The sequence below is a fragment of the Blennius ocellaris genome (assembly GCF_963422515.1).
Source record: "Blennius ocellaris genome assembly, chromosome: 10".
In the NCBI taxonomy this organism is placed as follows: domain Eukaryota; kingdom Metazoa; phylum Chordata; class Actinopteri; order Blenniiformes; family Blenniidae; genus Blennius; species Blennius ocellaris.
Window position 1 is genome coordinate 15191369 of NC_137659.1, and position 22052 is coordinate 15213420.

General features: G+C 44.2%; 1 protein-coding gene across 2 annotated transcripts in view; it reads left to right on the forward strand.

Moving 5' to 3' along the window:
• rasal2 (RAS protein activator like 2) overlaps window positions 1-22052 on the forward strand; it is a 68003-nt gene that overhangs the window by 40693 nt on the left and 5258 nt on the right. For both annotated transcript variants that reach the window (XM_080503543.1, XM_080503544.1), the window contains exons 4-10: window positions 7595-7701; window positions 10592-10704; window positions 17369-17522; window positions 17820-17918; window positions 18240-18794; window positions 18888-19032; window positions 20902-21046. In XM_080503543.1, the coding sequence (XP_080359669.1) occupies window positions 7595-7701; window positions 10592-10704; window positions 17369-17522; window positions 17820-17918; window positions 18240-18794; window positions 18888-19032; window positions 20902-21046 (1318 nt within the window). The remainder of the gene's footprint in view (window positions 1-7594; window positions 7702-10591; window positions 10705-17368; window positions 17523-17819; window positions 17919-18239; window positions 18795-18887; window positions 19033-20901; window positions 21047-22052) is intronic.

Genomic DNA, 22052 nt, shown 5'->3' on the forward strand with positions numbered 1-22052 from the left:
GAAAACTCAGGTATAACAGGTGTTGTAGTGTTGAAAAATTCACTACTGTTGGCCCAAATCAAAACTTACAAAGTGTTTGGGTTTAATTAAGCTGGAAGTAGAGAACATCTTCAGATTCCTACTTGGAAAATCGCCAAAGTTAGTAGTCGATGTGTCAGACGTTGCTGATTGATTTTGCTACCATATGAAACAAGGCGCTCGTAGCGCATTTATAAACTGGGTTAACCGACAACATGTTCATGTTTTCAGTTGGAAGATCACCAAAGTGAGTAATCAGTTTCCAGAATGGCCGCAGGTTGTTTTTGTGCCGGAGGATGTCTGGCTGTCGGGGAATCGTAGCTCCGCCCTTCAGCCGACACAAAGGTTTCATTGAGCAGCAGACTGTATCCTGTGCGTCAGGTGTGTCAAGTCCTGAATCAGTGAACCGGAGTTCAACACGGGTCGGCCGCCAGCATTCCCAGGATTCCTCCCGCCACTGCCCGATGACATCACACCCTCTCATTCATCCGCTCCGAGCACTCGGCTTTCAAGGCCGTGTCACAGCTCCGCCCACAACCAAGGGGTCAAAGGTCTTCACCAGGCGGTTAGTGGTGTGCTTTGGGAAGACCGGAGAAGTAAGGCTGGTCACAGAGTTTTATTCGTGCAGCGTGAACATTTGGTAAGTGATAGGAATGTTTTTCATGCGATTATCTCTTGGTCACAGATGTAATCTGTCGTCGGGTATTAATCACTAGAATCAATCCGACTGGTTGTAGGAAGGCTTATGTACACATCTGTTCACTGACTGGTTCAGTGGAAATGCCAACCCAGAAAATCTGTTCAACAAAAAATGTTTTTATTAATTTGTATGAGAAAATTATAACATAATGTATGACTACATTTTCCATCTGCTCAGACAGTAAAAGCCTCTTGTAGTGAAAGATGGGAAAATAACCTTTATGTAAAGAAGTTATCAGTGCGTTTCAATCAATGAGCTGGCTTTAGGGGTTTCAATTTGTTTATTTAGAAACCACGATATGACACATGACTGCATTGAGCCTGGCCCACAGCTATGTTGTGGTAGGAATGAAAGTTTTGTCACGTTGTCTGTGTGCTTTCTATTTACACGTTTTGATCCAGGTATGGAAATTCAACAGGTCTGTAAAGGGCAATTTCCAGTCTTTATTCAGATCGAAAGAAACGAACTACAAATAAGAGGACTCGGCCATTTGCAATATGGTTTAAGCTAGCACTTTAAAATAAACGCTAGATGTGAGTAGAAAGACGTTTGACTGCAGCTCATAGGTCCATCAGTCCATGACGTGATTATAAGTTAATGTAAACTTAGAAAAAAAACAAACTAGCATGGACAAAAAAACAAAACAAAATCACATGTACTACTGATTGTGAGGTTTCTTTTTTTTTTTTTTTTTTTTTGCATTTTAAATTACTTTAAAAGAGTCTCTGTATTGAAAAGGCGGTTCAACTGACGACCAGGCTGATGGATGAATTTCTGTGACACCTGATAACGCTCTCTCCGCTCGTCTCTGAGCGCTGCCTCTCTCTGCTGTCCGCATTATTTTTAGCTGTGTTTTCCCACGAGTGTTTCCAGGAAGCTCAATAACTACAAATCGACACGCGAGTCGTTTTCACCCAGAAGCACTGGTGGAGGGTGGAGGGTGCAGGGTGGGGTGAGGCTTACAAACGTGGCTCCAGTCCTGGTCTGACAGCGGATACCTGGCATCCCTCCAGCAGACACTCCTCAGTGAGGGAAAATCAGTCCACAGACACTCAGTATTTAGTCTCAGCCAATTGAAACAAAGAGACACTACATGTCCTGAAGAGACGAGGCTCCCGTCCTGCCTGTGGTCAGTTTCGTTTTGACACCGGGGCTGAAATCTGTATTTCACCTCAAACAAGCCACGACCTCGCCGCTGAAGGTCACCGTGTCTCCGGCAGCCCAGACTCTGGTGAACAACCCCCGAAGCCATTGATCGGGCCAAACGCCTCCGATCAATATCTCGTTAGACACAGACGGAAGAGGAAGGGCAGGATTGTGAAAAGCTTGAGCAGAGTGAGGATCCAAAGAACAGATGGTTGCTGGTTTGATTCTCCAGGCCACTCAAAGGACTCGCTGATCGATGACCACAGTTTGGTTCATTGCAGTAGATGTTAATGGTGCATGAGTTTGGCCTTAATTACAAGGTTTTTTTTCCTTTGGTTTGATATAGAAATCACAAATGTTCATCGAGAATATTCATCCATTTTATGGGGGGGGGGGACCCATCTTTATTGAAGCTAAAATAAATAACCTGCTACAATGCTTTCTGTCACATTGTTCCCGCACCTTATCAAAGTATGTCGTCTGTTTACACAGTGAAACGTGAGACCGAGTTGTTACTCACCTGCTGGTTTTCATACTAAATACTCGGCAAGTGACGTCTGTGCTTATGGTCTCTTATTAAAACCCATCCCAAGTGAGTTGCGTACGTTCTACAAATGACTTCCTTGCACGATTTATTGGCCGTCTGAATGTCGAGGATTAGAAAAGTTACACTCTGTTGGACTATGGCATGAATACTGTGCCGTCAGTCAATGGTTTGGGATTGGGGAAGGACTTGTTGATAAGAATAAGAGTGATACCTTCTTTCAATTTAATAACTCCACAATAAGGTACAGGGTATGTAGCGTGTTTTTTTTAAACCTTGTAAATGTAGTGCTGTATTGGCAATTCTGCTTGAAATCATTTGCTATACTGTGATTTGTGGTGAAAACTGCACTTTCTTTTTTTTTTACCTGTGCATCAGCACAATTCTATGACGAATCTTAAATCTTATACGTCTAATTGTACTCTGAGCAGTCACTGTGAGCACTGGTTCGTCTGAACAGAAGTCTGTGTTGTCGGAGGACTGTAACCCTGAGGTAAATGTAGTTATAGCCTCAAAGTTGTAATCTATAACAAACTGAAATGACTTCATCTGAAAACGGAATTCATCAGTATCTAACGGGAAGTGCTTTTCTGAGATTGTATTTGTGTGTCTGTTTGACATGGAAAAGTCATGCACATATAACTACTGATTTTAATATTATGTGAGTATTCCAAAACAGCAGTTATAGTCATTTACTCCGTTTGCAACCTCACCTCATCAGAAGCCTTTAAACGATATAGACTGTGAACTTTACTCCAGTTGCTCTCCCTGTTGTGACCCTCTTCAGCCTCTCTTCCTTAATCTTTCTTTAAAACCCATGTCTTTGTCATTTGTTCTGCCCTTCTCAGTGCTGTCATGAACAAAGACGCTTGTGTCGTGGATGATTTCAGTGTGATGATCAAAATATTTCTTATTCTGATTTATTGCTTGTGTAGTCTTTGAAAGTGTTTTTCTATCATCTTATATTTATCTGTGGTGTAGGAAGGTGAGTTAAGGAAGAATTTACCCAACATGCTGTTATTTGATGACAAGTGTGTTTAGTGCTGCTGGGAAATATGTAGTTTATATATAAACCAACACTTCAGCTTCTTTACCCCCGAAGGATTATGTTCCATTGATTTTTGGATTATTGCTTATCTGCTCATCTGCAACAATTTAGTTGTACGAGAAGAATGTGCAACACCGTACCTCTGTAGCACAGAGCTGCATCCGAATGGTCCCTCCTATCTCCTTTCCTATCTCCTTTCCTTAACCCCGGAAGTATTTAAGTGGCCATGATCAGGAACGTTCAAATTCTCAATAAGCTAAGGCTCAATGCTTCCTTTATAACCTCCTTTAGCATAAGGACACACTGGTGCATCTTTTACCAAAGGAGACTAGATAACGCTGTCCCACAATTCCTTGAGGTGACGACATTTAAAGCATTTAAACCCGAGCGTTCAGGAGAAAGTCGCGGTGACTGCAAAGGGAGCAGATCTTGTTAAGTCACTGAACTTGAGCTCCAATGCCAATGTCAAGATTTAAATGCTGCTTTTAGAGCGTGCCGTGTTTTCAGCATTCAGCATCATTTCCCTGAGCCTGGACAACTTTACATAATCTGACACCCATATTCCAACGATGAAGGTTATGCGGATGTTGTAAAGTAAAGGTTTTGTGCAGCCAGTGCAGTTTGTATTGGTTACTTATTCATCCGGCAGCTGTTTCACATTAGTTCCTCATGGCCTGGTAGCCTCTTGATCTTTAATTTCAATTCAAACCTTGTGATATTTGAGATTATATCAGCAGCTAGAGGCACAGGGGAAAGTGGAAGAAATGCGCTTTTTGTAGTCCGTTTTCTGACATTTTTTGTTTTTTCCACCATGGCTGACGTCACTAACCTGCACCACCATCTGATTATTATTACATCACCCAGTGAAAGTGCGGTCCAGCTGTAACACCAACGTGAACGCCTTTCCCTAGCTCCTTTAGGAAGCCTCCTAACGCCTTTCTTTAACCCGTGACGTCATCCACGGGGTTAAGGAAAAGTGGATTGGAAAGGAGTGACTATTCAGAAGCACCCACGGACTGCCAGGTGAGCCGTTGCCGTTTGCCCATTCCGTCATAGCAACAGCAGTGCAATTTCCCGATTGGCTGGTTGGGGTGAACATTTGACCAATAGAAACTGCCAACGACTCGCACGGCACCGGGATGAGCTGTTTTACCATCAATTTCTCCACAAAACACAGACCAACACACCAGTTTTTATTATGATCATAAGTCTGGTTTTATTTGGCCTATCAACAACATTTAAAATCTATTTAAAACTTCAAATTTTCAACTTTGCAGCCAAGTTCAGACGCAGTCTGAGTGTGGCTGCTGCTTCCTGCTGTCATGCAAACTCGCCTCCTGTCATTTGATGTTTGCGTCAAATAACACATGGCTAATTTGCACATGGCACATGACGGGAAAAAGCAGTTTTGATCTCCACGGGGTGCCCTCCACTTTGTATGGGACGTGCAGCACAAGCGGTCCTCTCATGAACAAGCTGCACGTTTTGATATTGGAACAGTATTGCAGGAGCTATAGCACGGCGGAAACCACGTCAAAAATAATAAAGATTTGGAGTACTTGTTGTGCAGGGATAAATAGAGCTCTGGAGGAAGAGAAGGAGGAGAAAAGAGGGAGAGCGGCCGAGTCAGGCTACCACTGTGCTGCTGCAGGGAGAGAGAGGAGAGGAGCGTCTGCAGAGCAGGGGAAGACAGAGAGGAGAGAGGCACAGTGCAGTTGGAGGATTGATTGAATAAATGCGGTAAAACATCGAGCTCCGAGAGAGAGAGAGCGAGAGAGAGAGGGGGTTAGAAGACGGACGTTTGCTGCTTAACCTCATTGGCTGACAGGTGGCGGCTGCACCGGCCAATCCCGTCTGACTGTGTGTGTGTTCGTCCTTTCCTCAGATGATGGGGAACAGCTGCGATAGAGGTACCATCTCTCTCTCTCCCTCTCTCCTTCCTCTCTCCTTCAGTATGTTTCTGTCCCATGTCATGTGACCGACCCGTCATGTCTTCCTGTTCGCCGCATGTTGCCTCAACTTTGTATCCGTGGACAAATGTAGGTGTAGTGATGGCAGTTCCCTGTCATTGCTGCTCTTTTCTGTGAAGAGAGATGTGTGTTTGGGGGGGAGGATGCATGAAAGTTTGGCTCTGGCTTCCTCATATTGCCGTGCGCATGCAGCCAGCATCCTCCTGCAGCTGGAACTTGATCCGGCTCTTTGGGGGGAAGCCGGTAAATGCTGACTGCTGCTGCATGTTGCGTTCACTGTGGCTCGGTCATTAATGTGTTGCTGAATGCTGCCCTGTTGCAGGAGGGTTATACATTTATCTGTTCTCATGACGTGTTGTCAGCATGCGAACGCCACACGCTGTGTCATGATCACAGCTGGTTCAGGACTCACAAGTCGTATAAAGCAAAGACGGGGATAGGATTTTTAGTTGAGCGGGTCCTTGTCAAGTCAGAATGGCTGAGTGTGGTATTTGTCATGAGGCATTGCCATGCTAGAAACTTTTCAGTGTGGCTGGTTTGTTTGCTGTACTGTTGTTTTTTTTTAGAATCATTCTAGTTAGCCTCTATTGCTAATTGCCCCCCCACTGACTTGTTAGCAGCAGTCAATTCAAAAACTAAACTGCAGTGACCTCAGATGACTTTGTTGCCCAGTTCACTGCAGAGGAGGATAAAAAGAGCCTGAACTGAGCTTTAAAGTAAAAAGACCCACAGACTGAATGACGGGTGGAATTTGGGTTTGTGAACCATGAACACAAGATCCTGCACCTTTTACACGTTTTGGCTGTTTTCATTCCTCAGTGGCCTGTAGAAACTTTGGACAAAGATACTATTCCTTCAGTCTTGATAAAGTGCCATGAAGTATCACTCTTTTTTCTGTATATTCATATCATAATTATATTCCCTGGAAGGCCAGTAGCTTCTGGTAATGTGCACATAGGTGAATAGCTTTTCAAATATCTGATATGATTCAGTGGACGGTATTGAGTTCCCAAAAACTGAAATGTTTTGACTGCAGCTTTCAGCAAAACACAAAATCAACTGTTGGCAAATCATTTTAGGGTGCCTGCTTCCCTTCAAGCTTACAGTGCAGTCTCTTTAAAAGTAATAATTTATTGTACTTCTTCAGTTATCAATAGTTTTAGTTGCTTCTATAAATGACGTCGTTCTGCATATCACAAAATCTGGCATGCACATGAGGAAGGCATGAATTCAAGAGGACATTTGAGCTGCACAAGTCAGTGTTTGAGCGCTTTATTGTTGTTTTTCATAATTGTTCTCATTTGTTTTGCTCTAAGTCGACGTCTATATGCTTGTATCTGACTTAGGGTTGTGGGGTGCAGTGTCAGGTATTTGGTGACTTTGGTGAAAACAGTGGACAGACAGGACAGGTCAGCAGTTCAAGCCAGTGCAAAACACACATAATGAGGCTCTTACAATGACCTTTGGGCAATTTAGAGTCAGCTATTGGCTTCAAATTCAGATTTTTCACACTATGGGAGGAAACTGGAGAACATGCAAACCCAAAATAGAAACAGACCCTCGTTCATCCCTGTCTGTCTTAATAGGAGGAGAGATTGTCTGCTGTACAGCTGCTGGAAGAATTCCAGCTTTAATAACTAGACACGTATGATTGGAGTGATTTTATTTTCATAGGAAAAACTAATTTATGCTCTGCTGGGCTTTGTGCACTTACAACCAAGGGTGACTTCCATGGCTAGTTGAGCAGAGTGATGCTGCTGCACTTTGAAGGTGAATTTGAGTGTGAAGGGAAACACAGTTCTACCTAGTATTATGTGTTTTACATATTTTGTATGAAATCAGAGCAGTTCTGTTACTGTATGTTATTTGTTTGGTCCAAGCAGTAGAGAATGAGTTACACCCGACTTCTAAAACCAGGTCCAGCTGCAGGAAGCATTTCACCAGCACACTGTTTGTCCTCCAGTCAGACGTCCTCTGCCTCCTCCACCGTGTCCGACAATCATCGCTCGTCCTCCATCGCTCAGGCTGAACGCTCAGGGGGTGTCGTTTCTGATGATGGTGAAGTTAAAAGGGGAGGAAAAAAGTTTTCGTGGTAGTTTTAACTCTCTCTTTCTCTCTCTCTCTCTCTCGCTCTCTTTCTCTTTCTTTCTTTCGTTCTCTCGCTGCAGAAGTATCTTCGGAGCGTTCTCCGAGGAGGAGGAGTATTTCTGGCCTTGGGAGTTCAGAGAAGAGCGTCACAGTCGACAATCCAAACTCGTCTCCCTTCAAAGTGCCGGTGAGTAACAATTGCTTACCTCTGCTGCTTTTAGAAAAAGTACACGGAAATATGTGTTTTGTCTTAAAATGAAAATACAGAACACAGAGAACGGTATTTGTATACAAGAGAAAAAAAGACTTCTTTCTATCCATTCCTCTACTACTTTAAATTGGGGCCATGTTTGATTTTGTAGTGTAGAGCTTATTTAAACACTTAAACTCTACAGAAACAACTTCAATTTCCTCCATCAGTAGGCTGAACCACATTTAGCCTCTCGAACCAGTGATTTCTCCTGTTAATACAGTATGACACCACATATTTCATGGTGCCAAGACGAGGACTGGCGTTACTCTGAATCAGAGTTAAGCCGAGTTAAAACAATCCTCCATCTATATAACGTGTCACGGCTTTCTCTCCGTCTGTCTATGTGAGTAAAAGCAGCAGCACTCGTAATGTCTCTAACCTGATTAGCACATATTCAGGGCTCTCTGTGTAACCGTACCTGAGGGATTACTGCAAGTAATCAGAGTACCTCCGTGTCTCAATAGCAAAGGAGCCCGAGCTCGGCTATTATTAGCCGACAGACAGATGAAGCGCGCCTCTGAAATCATTTCATCTTCAGCTGTCAGGAACCCAAAACACGGCGGTGTGAGGTGTGAGGGTGGATGTGTAGACGCTTCCAGAGGTCAAACATCTGACGGGACTGATGTGGTGGGAATAAATAAATAAATAAATAACAGCAGGAATATATTTACTCTGATCAGAGTACCGCGTTCAGTTTAGTTCAAATCACCTTTGAGTATTGAGAAGATTAGCCGAGTCAAGTCTTGAAATTGCGAGTCAGAGTAAAGTTCGTTCAAGGCCTGTCCCAAGTTTTTAGAAGTCTTTAGAAGACTTGTAGTTCAGTCTGAGCCGAGTTTGGTTCACAGTCTCGGAGAGCGAGTCCAATTAAAATGTGTTGTCTCTCGTTTCTGAGTCGAAACGATCTGTGAAAAAAGTGAGATTGTACGCGCCTTCTCTGGCTCATCATTTGCGGCGTCGTTTTAAAGATGGCTCCCCTCTTCAGTGTCTCGTTGTTGCTGGTCAGCAGGGACCCGTTTTGTCCGACTTGTTGACGATGAAGAAGTGCTCCCGTCATTAGTGAAGCGGAGCTGTAACGTTGTGCTGAGAGTCGCTGTTGAAGCTTCACAGACAGCTCTCAGGTCGGCGGCTGACTGAAAGTATTTTTAGTTTCAGGCAGATGTCTTCACAGCAGTTTTTTTCTTTCTGTGAATTCAACCAGAGGGCATGTTGGGAGTTCAGTGAGGAGTAGTGGTGGGGACTTTAAAATCACCCCGTTGTCAATCAATTGCTGCCTGCCTATGAACACTCACTGATCACTCTGTCCCCTTAATCCACGGAGACCAATAATGGTGATCAATAGCTGTAATCGCCTCGTTCAGTCATCAGCTTGACGACACACCCGGCCTGCAGGACATTTTGGACATGTTTGAAGTGCTCCTCCTCCCTCTGTGCAGTCCAAGTCCCCGGCAGGAAAGACGTTTATTCTGCTGCATTAATGGGAGCCAGTGAGCCTGCAGGGAGTTTGTGAGTGAGGACAGGAGGAGCAGGGAGAAGGAGACGTGTTTGAGGATATTATTATCCCAGGAAATGAGGCCGCTCACTTCTACGGCTTTTGCAAGGGGCTTTTTTTTTTTTTTTTCATCATGACAGAGGACCGAGGAGTTGAAATGTTTGATCAGTTTGATCAATATCAGCTGAGTCAGGAGGCTGAGCCTTGTGTGATGAGCTCTGTGCAGAAAGCAGAGTTTGTGTGGTCCGAGGAAACCAGCTGATGAGGTTTAAAGAGTTGACTCATCCTCCGCCGCTCAGCGTGGAACCTGGTGACTCAGGTCGGCGTTCAACCTGACGCAGGCGCTGCTGGTCTGAACTGATGTTTATGGCTTCACACCTCAAATAACTGGGTGGTTGTAGATGGGATTATTAGTTTTGCCAGATTTTGTTGAATTCCTCTACACATTCTGTATTGCTCCGAATTTTAGATTTTTTTTTAATTTATATACGGCCGAGGACACTGCAGACTGGATATGAACCTGCATGTAAAGAAGAAACATGGAAGTTCATTGACTTTGTACTATTTACATTGTGTAATGCTCATGCACTTGCAAGCACGCGTCCCATTACCGGTATGTTAACGGCAGCCATTGAAGATAAATATATTAAAAACACGTGGAGTTAAAAAAAAGAAATTTGTATCGATACACAAGAACAATACTTGTTCTTCAAAACACTTCTTTTTCTGATATATGAGTCTTGTAAAGGGGCAGTGGTCTGATGAGTAGGGTCGGTCAACTCGTATCTCCATCAGCCACTGTTGTACTACAACTGTTTGAGTTCACTTTAAATGTGCCAACGATGCGTCTGAAATTGTTGTGACATGACTTTTGTTCTTTGATTGACAGAAAAAGAAAGAAAAAAACCTCCAAACACCCAAAATCTTGAGCATTGATGTATTTTTCTACCACAAATAAATTCTACACTTACCTTCTTTTTTTTTCCAATAACAACCACAACAGCATTGTTTTTCATAATGCTTTTTTTGTCTTGAAACCAGTTCAGGAAATGTCCTCTCTCCAGTGGGAAACGGTTTGATGTAGTGGAGTGAGGAGTTGTGCACTGCAGAGAGAGACACAGTCAGTGTGAGGTCTCTATGCACAAGTTATTTTCCCCTCAGTGTCAGACTGCTGACATCACACTTCCAAGGACACGAGGAGGTCTCCTCGCACTTCCACCTCCACCTTTTCCCTCGTAATAAAACTAGAGAGAGACCAAAAAGCCCACATGCCTTTCTCACCCAGTCTGCATATCCCGATTTCTGACTGCTTGCCACCTTCTGGTCTTCTCTCAGGGGTTCTTCAGTAAACGGCTCAAAGGCTCCATCAAGAGGACGAAGAGTCAGACTAAACTCGACAGAAACACCAGCTTCAGGCTTCCCTCACTCCGGCCGGCGGACGCAGACAGGTAAATGATTCTCCTCTCTGCTATTTTTGTGCTTTGTGAAGTTGTAGCCCATGTGCATCGATCTCTACGTTACGGACAAGGTGTCCTGCTGCTCCTTCAGGACATTTTCATCATCATCAGATATTCGGCAAAACCAAAATTGGTTGGCTAAATCCTCACGTCTACTCACAGCCTGATAAATACATACTCCTGCCCTGAGGCTGGCTGCTTTCAGGCCTGCAGTTATGTGTTGAGGATTTACAGGTTGTCCACTGCAGGCACTACAAGCTGCCAGATGGCCTGTTTGACTACTCTTCACTGCAATTTCCTCTTGTTTATGGTCGCTTGTTCCAACTTCCCTAATCAGCAAATCAGCAAATGATATGTGACCATTTAAAAAAAAAAAAAAAAAGCCTAAATCCATGTAGCAAAGCAAGAAGTCAAGATTTATGATGACGTCTTGTAATGAAGTTATGATTACAGCAATGTGAAAGACCATATGTATATAACAATGTGAAATTGCCATAGTTTGCTTGATCGGCTTCTTTCTTTTTGTTGCCATGCTTGTAGAAAACAGTACAATATAAACTTTTAAACTTACTTTATTCCTTAGTGAATGTAGGCAGTCTGTCTCTGCTGATCCAGATGATAGGTTTTGTTGGAAAAGTGCTGCTAAATTTGGAAAAGTGAGCAGAACAGGCAGTACTCTTGGGAGCTGCTGTTGTTATTGTGATCGGTCCACTTGCGCGCGCACACACACGCACACACACACACACACACACACACACACACACACACACACACACACACACACACACACACACACACACACACACACACACACACACACACACACACACACACACACACACACACACACACACACACACACACACACACACACACACACACACACACACACACACACACACACACACACACACACACTATTTACTGCCACAACAGTGTGCATGTGCTGCACACTGTTTTTCAGGAAAGTTGTGTTTTCTCTGTTTACAAGGAGACACAGACCGGTGTTTTTCGAAAACATTGTGCTCTACAAGCCATGTTGTAAAAGTGCCAATTTCAGAGAATCGCAGTACTGTTGTCATGTAAATTAACTGCCAAATCACAACAAAAACGTACTTGGGGGGCACTTTTTTTCTACCCTCCAGACAATCTCTGGCCTCTTGAAAGGTTTAAAGTGTTGATGGTGGGGTCTGCAGTGCTGAACATATCAGTTATTCTCCTGCCATCTGCTGCTATTTTTCTTTTCTTATTTATCACCATTGTTGTGCGTCCCTCAGGGTATGGTGAGGTGTACACTGGTTAGACATTCATTTTTAAAAATGTGTGCTTTTTTTTTTTTTTTTTAAGTTAAATGCATCAATTAGTTGCATATCTTGATTATAATAGACAGTTATCAACAGAGCTATGCTTTAGTGGAATATCTATTAGCACTGGTAGAGAGTAGTGACGATTTTAAGATCTGCTCAACAATCCTGATATTAAAATAATTTAATCTTTATATTTCCGCACTTTGACTGTATCTGATTGCATCTGCAATGTCTCACCTTTATGTTGTCCGGAAAACTTCCAGGTAAACGGCACACATCAATTTAATCTTTTTATTTTACTCGGAGCACAGTAGCAAAAATTTAACGGAACGAAAAAAACACTTAATTTTTTTTTTTTTTTTTTTTACTCATCACAAAGTTATACAACACTGTTTTCTTGCTGTGTTTTTTTTTTTTTCTTCTTCTCCAGATCATGTCAGAACGTAGACTTTGATGCAGGGAAAGATGCAGCAGCTGTGTTGTTTGCGCCGATTTATCAACGTGGCCACTCCATAAACAAACTGGATCTTTCAATAGTACTATTTTTCGGGGCAGAGCCCATTAGTGTGACAATAATGTTGCTTAACTTAATTAGTCTGAATATTTATCAACATGAGTCATGCACTAATGTGACTGTTCAGTGGAGAGTAAAACAGCCGCGGGCACTGCAAGAGTTTGATATTTGCCAGTTTTTATTAGTGGGATTTCCTAAAAATTTGTGCATAAATCCGCTGGCTGACTCGTCTCCATGGCGTCTCCAATCGGTGGTGAAATACATTCATATTTCCACTGCTTTTTTCCTATTTCACCAGCCTGATTTGCAAAATACTCCCGGGACTTCGAGTTGAGCAATAGTGGATGCGGGAACCTTTTGGGTTCTTTGAAGAGAAGTACCTAAAGTCATGGTTTCAGGTACTTTAGGTTGAAATATGGCCTCTGTGGTTAGTGTAGAGTCTGACGTTGGTCAGAAGGTTTGTGCTTTTGGCGGATTTCTACAGTATCTCAGTCCTGATTGTGTCCCTGCTGGAGCTGCTCAGTAGAAAATGGCTGCGAGTCGCTTGCTGTGCAGGTGACCATAGACCCTCCTCCGCTGCTCTAAAGTCCACCATCTTTTAAGCACGCTGTTGCTCACACACTTGGAGTGAAGGACGCCATGCAGCGTCGAAGGCTGCAGAGTCACTTTGTGTTGTGACTCCAGCCACCAGAGACAGTTTGCTGATATTAACATTAATTTCCTGCCCTGCTTCTGCTTCCCTCTGTTTCTGGTGGCTCTGTGTTTCCTCCAGTGACGGAGCCCAACCGGCAAGCCGTCACCAGCCCTCCGTCTGTCCGAAATTTAATGATTTGACTTATTTCTTCATTGAGCACAACTTTGTTTGTTCCTCCTCCTCTTCTTCCTCCGACCCTTCTTCCTCCATTAATCCACCCGGTCTTCCCAGCACTGACTGGAGATGGTTTTACTGGCAGGCCGACTCTCCTCTCTACTTTCCTCTCTGCTTCATTCACTCTGTCCTCACTCTGCAGAGGTTTTGTGGCTTCGTGCAGCTCATGTTTACAGCATTATTCGTGGTGTTGGGAGACAACCTTGTTTTAAAAAGTATGATTGATTGAGTCTTTCCTGGAAAAGGTGGATCATTAAAGCAGATCAGCTTAAAAGCAGAAACCCATGAATGTATTTTATCAGTTTGTTAATTTCTTTATTATTCAGTGGGTTCATTGATGGAGAAAAGGTGGAGGTGTCCCGGAATTTTTAAAAGTCCTCAAACAAAAATATAGTTTATTATTTTAAAAGATGACGTAATTAAAAAAAATAAAGTTATTGGGAACAAGCTGTTATTATACTTGTTTAAACATGATTCCCCAAAAAGCTATCAATCCATTCACTGTCAATCAATTGATGTGATTTATTAATTTATATTTCTTGAACAAATTTAACACAATATTAATTTGGTGTTATTTAACAGAAAAAAAACCTATAAATATTTCATCACATTATTTTAATGCCATTTAAAAAAAAAAAAAAAAACATGACATTTCAGGATTAAAAAAAAAAAGGAATTAAAATTTTTCTTGTTTTCTTGCGTGGGATTGTCCCGTCATGTTAAATGTTATAATACGGGTGCGTTCTTGCCGAGAACGTACACGTTGTGGTTGTGTGTCCTGACACGCACCTCTGCACAGCATCTGGCCTCTGCCTGGTGTGTGTGAGGATGCTGATGCACAGAGAGAGTAAGTACGTACAGATTTATAGCCGGCAGACTGTCAGCCAGCTGGACAGGAGGATAATGCTTTACACACACAGACACACACACACAGACAGACAGACACACACACTCTCAGTTCGCTCTGAGCTCCAACTCCTGATGGATGGCTCGTCGTCTCTCCTCCGCAGAGCTCGAGCCGCTCAGCTCTCAAAAACCCTGAGATTCAGGTAGGATGCCGTGCGAGTGTGTGAGAACTATTTTAGCCTTCGTTAATTCAAAGGACCAGATGCTGTTTCAAGATTTCTCCTCTTTGGATGATGGTGATGAAGAGGTTCTCGTGGCTCCTTGTTTCTGCGACTTTCAGCAGGTTCACTTCAGGTTCATGTTGGGGTTTTGGACAGCAGAGTTTATTCTATGTGCTCCTACTGGGATTTTGTCTGAAAAGTGATGCTTTACTTTATGTCGGGGGCACAGAAGCTGCTGAACTGACTTCCAAAGTTTGTCACTGAGGCTTTGTTGTTCCAAAGACAGAATTAATCATTGAAGGGAGACGAGCAGGGGCATAAATCCACACAGTCTGGGTGCATGTACCCATATTTGTCATGTTTAAATACTCAACCCAAGTCTGCTGTGACTACCCCTGAACACTTCACATGCAGTTGAATGGTGAGACGGGAACAGGTTCGTGACTTTCTAAATATACATAAAGGACCATTTGAAGATTGTTCATCCATGCATCAGCTTTTCCAGTAGTTTATCAGAGAGGGTTTAGCCTTGAGTGATGCAATGTACGTCTGCCCAGGCAGCACTGCAGCTGGAGTCTGGACTGGGGAAGCAGTGTCCGCTCCGACTGCCTCCAACCTGCTGGAGGCAGGTCCAAGACAAACCTAAAAGCTGATGAATCTAAAGGATTTGACAAACTCCTCCTGGAAGGCTTCAGCCTCCAGCTCCAGGAGAAGAAAGAGGTGGTGATGAAAGTTAGGGAAGTGTTTGTGATCAACCAGAGCACTGTGTTAAAAAAACATACAACCGACCAGAGTGAGTCCTGTCTGTCCTTACGACGGGGGATGATGGTGTGTGTGTGTGTGTGTGTGTGTGTGTGTGTGTGTGTGTGTGTGTGTGTGTGTGTGTGTGTGTGTGTGTGTGTGTGTGTGTGTGTGTGTGTGTGTGTGTGTGTGTGTGTGTGTGTGTGTGTGTGTGTGTGTGTGTGTGGTCAGAATTCAGTACTGTAAGTGCTTCCTCCTCCTCCTCCTCCTTCCTCTGACACAAGAGTGGATCGAGTTTCCATCCTAATGCGGGAGACCAGCCCTTCCTGAAACTCTGCCTCTGTGGCTGCGTGTGTGTTTACGCTGTAACAGGTTGCACGTTTGTGTTCTAAAACTGGTCTTATGTGGTATTTTATCAGCAATATTTGTGTTCAGTTGGTGAAGCGTAGCTGTGGAAGAGTCACGAGGCGGATTTGAACACGTTTATCTCCTCAACCAAAATGTGCATTTCATTTCCTTAAACCGCCATTTCCATACCTGGCTTCAGTCACCCTGGATGAAATTGCTCAACTCAGACATGTTTACTATCTCATAGTTTTTCCTCTCATCAGACTCTTCAGCGACGTGGTTTGAAGTGATTTAAATAACCCCGGTGCAGAATGGGAAACCATAGGTTGGTTAACCTGCGTCAACTATCAGATTGACTCTTCAACACATTTGGGCAAATAAAAATATCAGATATCTGGAGCTTCATCCGTCTGCTAAACATTAAAGCTCAAATTAAACGTGCGTTGCTGAACATGGCGGCAGAGTGATGAGTTCAACTCCATCCGTATGTTTGGAAACGTCGGTTTCGCAAAGGTGTTTGAGGGTTTAGACACAGACCGCAAGAATCTGTGATTATATTTTAATTCATAAATGTCTCCAGTTTGAAAAGTAGGAACAACCATTTCATAGATATACGAGTTACTAATAACTGAGTGTGAGAGTTTTTAATCAAACCTTAGATATGTCTGGTTGATGTGTTTACTGCTGTCAATGACACCAGCCTGATGCCACATCATCAGTGTTGATCTGAGCCCACTAATCCTGCTTTACGTAACTCATCTGACACAGCAGTAGGATTACACACACACACACACACACACACACACACACACACACACACACACACACACACACACACACACACACACACGGACAGTAAAGACATTGGCGGCCCTCCAGAGGACCTCATGTCTGATTTATTTGTTCCTTCACCTGCACTTGATTTCACTCTGACGAAATCCCGTTTTCAAATTAAAATGGAGTGACTTTCTTTTGTCCCTAAAATGTGTCTCCAAGCATGATGATCAGCTCTTTTGAAGAGCTGCAGCTTTTTGTTTGGTAGGATAATCACCGACATTGTTGAAATAGAATTTTTGTTTTGCCAAGTTGCTGTTTATTTTCATGTAGTGTTGCAATAATTGTGTAAAGCAACAGTATTAAAAACGAAACAGTTTTGCACCAATAATGAGAACAACGTAATGGACTTGACGCTGGTATGAGTTAATTAGCTTTTCATTCAGTGTTCTTCAAACAGATGATGTCGATCCAGATTCACAGACGGAGCAGGAGTTTGTTTGAAAGGGAAAACAGTGATCTCTTTATAAGGTTGATAAAAGTCTGCCTGCGGTGTTCCCCTCATTAGCCGCTCCTCCTCAGATGGGGCAGTAGTTAAACACCTGCCTCTGCTCCGAGCTGCGTCACACCCTGCTGCCTAGCGCCCGTCCTCCTGGCGGACGTGGTTTCTGTGGAGATGCTCCCCGGGCTCTCAAACCAGCTACATCCCAGGACTTGTGTTCACTGGCTGCTGGACTGTAGGGAAACCTCCACAGTCCAAACCTTTGCTTACTTTCAACGGAGCTCCTGCTTTGCGCCTGGAGGGTGGAGGAGGGAAGACAGGGAGCGGGAGGAGGGATGCTCTGGGGAACCCCCCTCGCCTGGCTCTGTGGTTGTTTTTCGTAGGTATTCCTGCTCTCCTGCCTTCCTGTCGGCAGCGATGGTGAGGAAGTTTTGCCGTGTCATGAACCACAAGGAGCTATGTTGAGGAGCACGATCTGCAGCCTCCACACTCGGTCTTCACGTCTGGCTCGGTCTTCTTCCCTCTCCTGTGCAGATCTCGCGGGCTTCCGAAGTTGAAGGAGTCGACCTCCCATGAATCTTTGCTGAGTCCTTGCAGTGCAGTGGAGGCTCTGGACCTGAGCGTGGAGGACAACGTGTTCATCAAACCTCTGCACAGCAGCATTCTGGGACAGGAGTTCTGCTTCGAGGTGACAAACGGCAACTCAAATCCTCGCTTACTGCAATAGAAAGAAAGCAGAAACAGATGCCCTGTAGTCAAATACATTAGAGTTTAATAGTGTTTACTGCTCTGAAACAATTGATTTCATATTCTCAACCTTTTGTTTTATTCCTGAAGAGATGCCTTCACTAAAAATAAACAGTTTGAGCTTCATCACCTACAGTAAAATGGAAAGAATTCTAGTTTTCCCTGTTATTAGTAGCGGTGTTCCTCTCCACGTCACGCCCTCCCTCCTCACCCGCTCACTCTCCCTCCCACCTGCCAGGTGACATACTCGGGCGGCAGCAAGTGTTTCAGCTGCACGTCGACCTCAGAGAGAGACCTCTGGATGGAGAACCTGAGGAGAACCATTCAGCCCAACAAGGTGAGAAGCTGCTTGATGCTTCATTGCCCTGCAGCTGAGAAACCTTTTGAAACATGTGACTTTCAGGCCATTTTGTTGTCTTTCTTCTTGATGACATCCCGTTCAGGTGCTCTGCTGTGTGACATGAAGCCAGACGTCACACTTAAAGCTGTTTGCCTGCTTGTTGTGGGACTCGTCAACTCTGTTTTTGTTTTGAAGACAAAGTCTGTTGTTGAATTTTTCATTCTCAAACTCGGCTGATGTTTCTGTCCCCAGTTATCTCCTGCAGCAGAGCTCTTTCCCAGTCTGAGGCAGTTCACGTGCATGTGCTCATATTTTCAGGACAACTGTCGACGAGAGGAGAACCTGCTGCGTCTGTGGATCATCGAAGCCAAAGACCTCCCGCCGAAGAAGAAATATTTCTGCGAGCTGTGTCTGGACGACGTCCTTTACGCTCGGACCACCAGCAAGACCCGCCATGACAGCCTGTTCTGGGGCGAGTACTTTGAGTTCTCGGGCCTGTCCGGCGTGCACAGCGTCACCGTGCACATCTACCGCGACGTGGACAAGAAGAAGAAGAAGGACAAAAACAACTACGTGGGCCTGGTGCACATCCCGGTGTCCAGCGTGACGGGCCGGCAGTTCGTGGAGAAGTGGTACCCGGCGAGCACGCCCACCATCATCAAGGGGAAAGGGGGCGGCCCCTCCATCCGCATCAAGTCGCGCTTCCAGACCATCTCCATCCTGCCCACGGAGCACTACAAGGAGTTCGCCGAGTTCGTCACCAACAACTACACCATGCTGTGCTCGGTGCTGGAGCCGGTCATCAGCGTGAAGAACAAGGAGGAGATGGCCTGCGCGCTGGTGCACATCCTGCAGGGCACCGGCAGGGCCAAGGTTGGCAGCTCGCCGTAAATCGTCTGCTCAGAGGCTTTAAAAACCGACACAGGATTTTGCCTAAACCGCACGTTTCTCTTTCGCCTCGTTCAGGACTTTCTGACAGACCTGGTCATGTCCGAGGTGGATCGGTGTGCTGACCACGACGTCCTGATCTTCAGGGAGAACACTTTGGCCACCAAGGCCATTGAGGAGTACCTGAAGCTGGTGGGACAGAAGTACTTGCATGATGCACTTGGTGAGTGTCACGCTTACAGCTTTGTTTGTGCTTCTTTATAAACGCCTCTATTTCTACATGTAAAATATCTGATTTTGGCCTGAGCTCTCACCCCCCCCTTTTTTTTTAATGCAAACCGTTTAGTAAGTCTGCAGGAGAGATTCCTTCCTCCTGTTTGGAAAATCCACCATGCTGTGCACAAATTTAGTCTCAGAGGGACGATTTGACACACTTTTACCACCTCAGGTTTGTGGGAGGGACGGAGCCAATCCCAGCTCAGTGTGTCAGAGGCATTATGTGCACACACACACACACACACACACTATTACAACTACAACATCACACAATGATTCGTTGTCACCGATCAACCTCCTGGCGTGTGTTTGGACTGAAGGAGAAAGAGGACGTATCATTAAAATCCCCATAAAGGAGCAGGTAGCACGTGTGAACTAAACAGAGGAAGTCAATAGTGGAAATAAAATAAAAAATAATATATAATGTCATATATAACGGTCATCTTCTGATGCAGTGTCTTCAGAAACATGTAAAGTCCATTTTAACAGTGTTCAAACATCTCTGATAAAAGAATGATTAATAATGGGAATATTTTAAAAAGCACATAAGTGCAGTATCATCATCATCATCATCCTCCTCTTCCTCTGTGTGGCTCTGTTGAGTTGAAGCTTTCTGGGACGTTTCAGAGGTTTAGGAGGAAGAGAGAGAAGGAAGGAGCTTAAAATAGTTGAGTGTGACAGAAGAAGTTACAGACCTGAGCTCTGTGACGTCTTTCATCCTTCCACTACTGAAAATACAGCAGAAACTTCCAGGAGTACAACGACGACGACAAACGTTCCCACCCTTGTTGATGTATTTATAGCTTCACATGTGGAACTGGGTGATGAGCTCCTGCAGTGTGTGAGTGAATCATGAGTCCCCTGCAGGTTTCCTCTGTGGCTGGGTTTAGAGCTGGTTGGCATCAGAGATTCAGCGCCGCGTGTCGGCCATTAAACACTCATTAAACGCCATTCCAGCCCCAGACGCACTCGGGGACTCGTTAAAGCTTCACGGACACAGGCGCCGTAAAAACCCAGTTTGTCTGCCGACAGTGAACACAACGGCTTTTATTTGACTGGAAAATCAAACTGGAGGTGTGATTGAAATCTGAAGGCTCGTCTGTGACCGTTAACCACTTAATCAACAATATAGATTGTTGTTGTTGTTGTTGTTGTTGTGAGCGTCTCATTGTTTCCTCAGCAAACATATGCTTTTTAGTTTTTTTAATAAAACGAAATCAGTTGAATTTATGAGAGTTGGAAACTTACTGTAAAATAATTTATTGTTAATAAAAGTTAATGTCGTTTCATCAACTTTAAATGCTGAAAATCACCAAAATATTCCTCATTACTAATTTCCCACATTTCATTCCGGGTTCATTAACGTATATTCACATTGTTTTATTTCTGTGAGGTGTATTCTTTGATTTTGTCTCCTTATTTCTGATATATAATTCATGGTCACTAAACATCCTTGTTTCATTTTGAAAGGAGTTGAAACTAAAATACTGAAGTCAATAACATTAAATAGCCACGGTCAGGTCAAATTACATAAAGAATGTGTTAGAGGATCTGCTGTGGTGAACCTGGGAGGAAGCAGACCAACAGTCCAGGTCACCGTACAGCTGCAGTGCTTTAATCCTCATTTCTGGGGCTGACATGGTTTTATTAAAATTCTAAATGTATAATCCCGTCATTAAAAGTCTACTGTTGTCCTCCATCATACATGTCTGGATCCTGGTTGACTGAGTTGTTTTGTGCCTGTTTGGTGGAACTGCAGTGCTCGGATTGTCCCTGTGTCTGTCTTCTCATTCCGTCCCTGCCCGTGTCCCTCCAGGTGAATTCATCAAAGCTCTGTACGAGTCGGACGAGAACTGCGAGGTGGACCCGAGCCGCTGCTCCAGCAGCGACCTGCCCGAGCACCAGAGCAACCTGAAGATGTGCTGCGAGCTGGCCTTCTGCAAGATCATCAACTCCTACTGGTACCACCTTTTACTGCTTTTATATATTAGGTTGTTTTTTTTTTTCTTTCTTTCTTTTTTTGTAGGTTATTTTTGCAGATTGTACTCAAGTTTGCCTGGTTTGCCTTCATATCATGCTCCTTTTTGTCGTCTATTTCACTAAATGCTCGTTCTACCAAATGTATTAGTGAACGTCTGCAGTGCCTCGTGAAATGTTTTGGCTTGGAGCTCCGATGTAATTTGTAATGAAGGGTTCAGTGAGCTGGCTGATGTGAAATAATTTCACAGTAGAGCGACACAGTGATGTTACTGCAGAGGTCAGCACTCTCACGTCAAGCACACGGATCTCCCGGTGAACACTGGGGACGTTGTAGGAGTGAAGCCACACACATGGAGTTGCTGCATCAACAGTTTGAGCTCCACAGTGCAAGATGTGGACGGCGCCCCCTGCTGCCGCAGGACGGGGCCAGCAGCAGTGAGTCAGCCGGGGATCGTAACGCAGCCTGCTTGTCGCTGCACGCTTGGCCGTCTGACCTTCAGCCTGCAGAGTCTCTCATTAGCGTCACGGCAGCCGATCGGTCGACATTCAGATGAAAAGGTGTCGCCGCCTCGTCGGCCCGCGGTGATTACTGCCAGATCCGACCGGGGGGTTTTTAAATGCATCATCAGCATGATTAAAGATGCTTTTAAAGGCTACAATCGATTGAATATCACTCAGGTCGGCCCGCTCGGCTGTTTGGCTGATTTGGATCATTCTCCTCTCGAAGCATTTAAAACATGTTGGCAGAGCAGATTGTGACCCACTTCCTGTTGAATCAGGTCTTTCTCTGACTTTCCTCCAACTCGATTTTCCTCTTGAGTGTCGTTTCAGAGAGATGAACGACTTTACTTTAATTTATCTTTTTTTAATGGTATTCAATTTCAATTGTATTCCAGTTTTAATCAATATCTCGTCTGCTCGCTTTGTTTAGTAGATGTTTGGTGTCAGGCGACAGATCAGTTAACGTTGGTCTTAAACCAGGAAGTG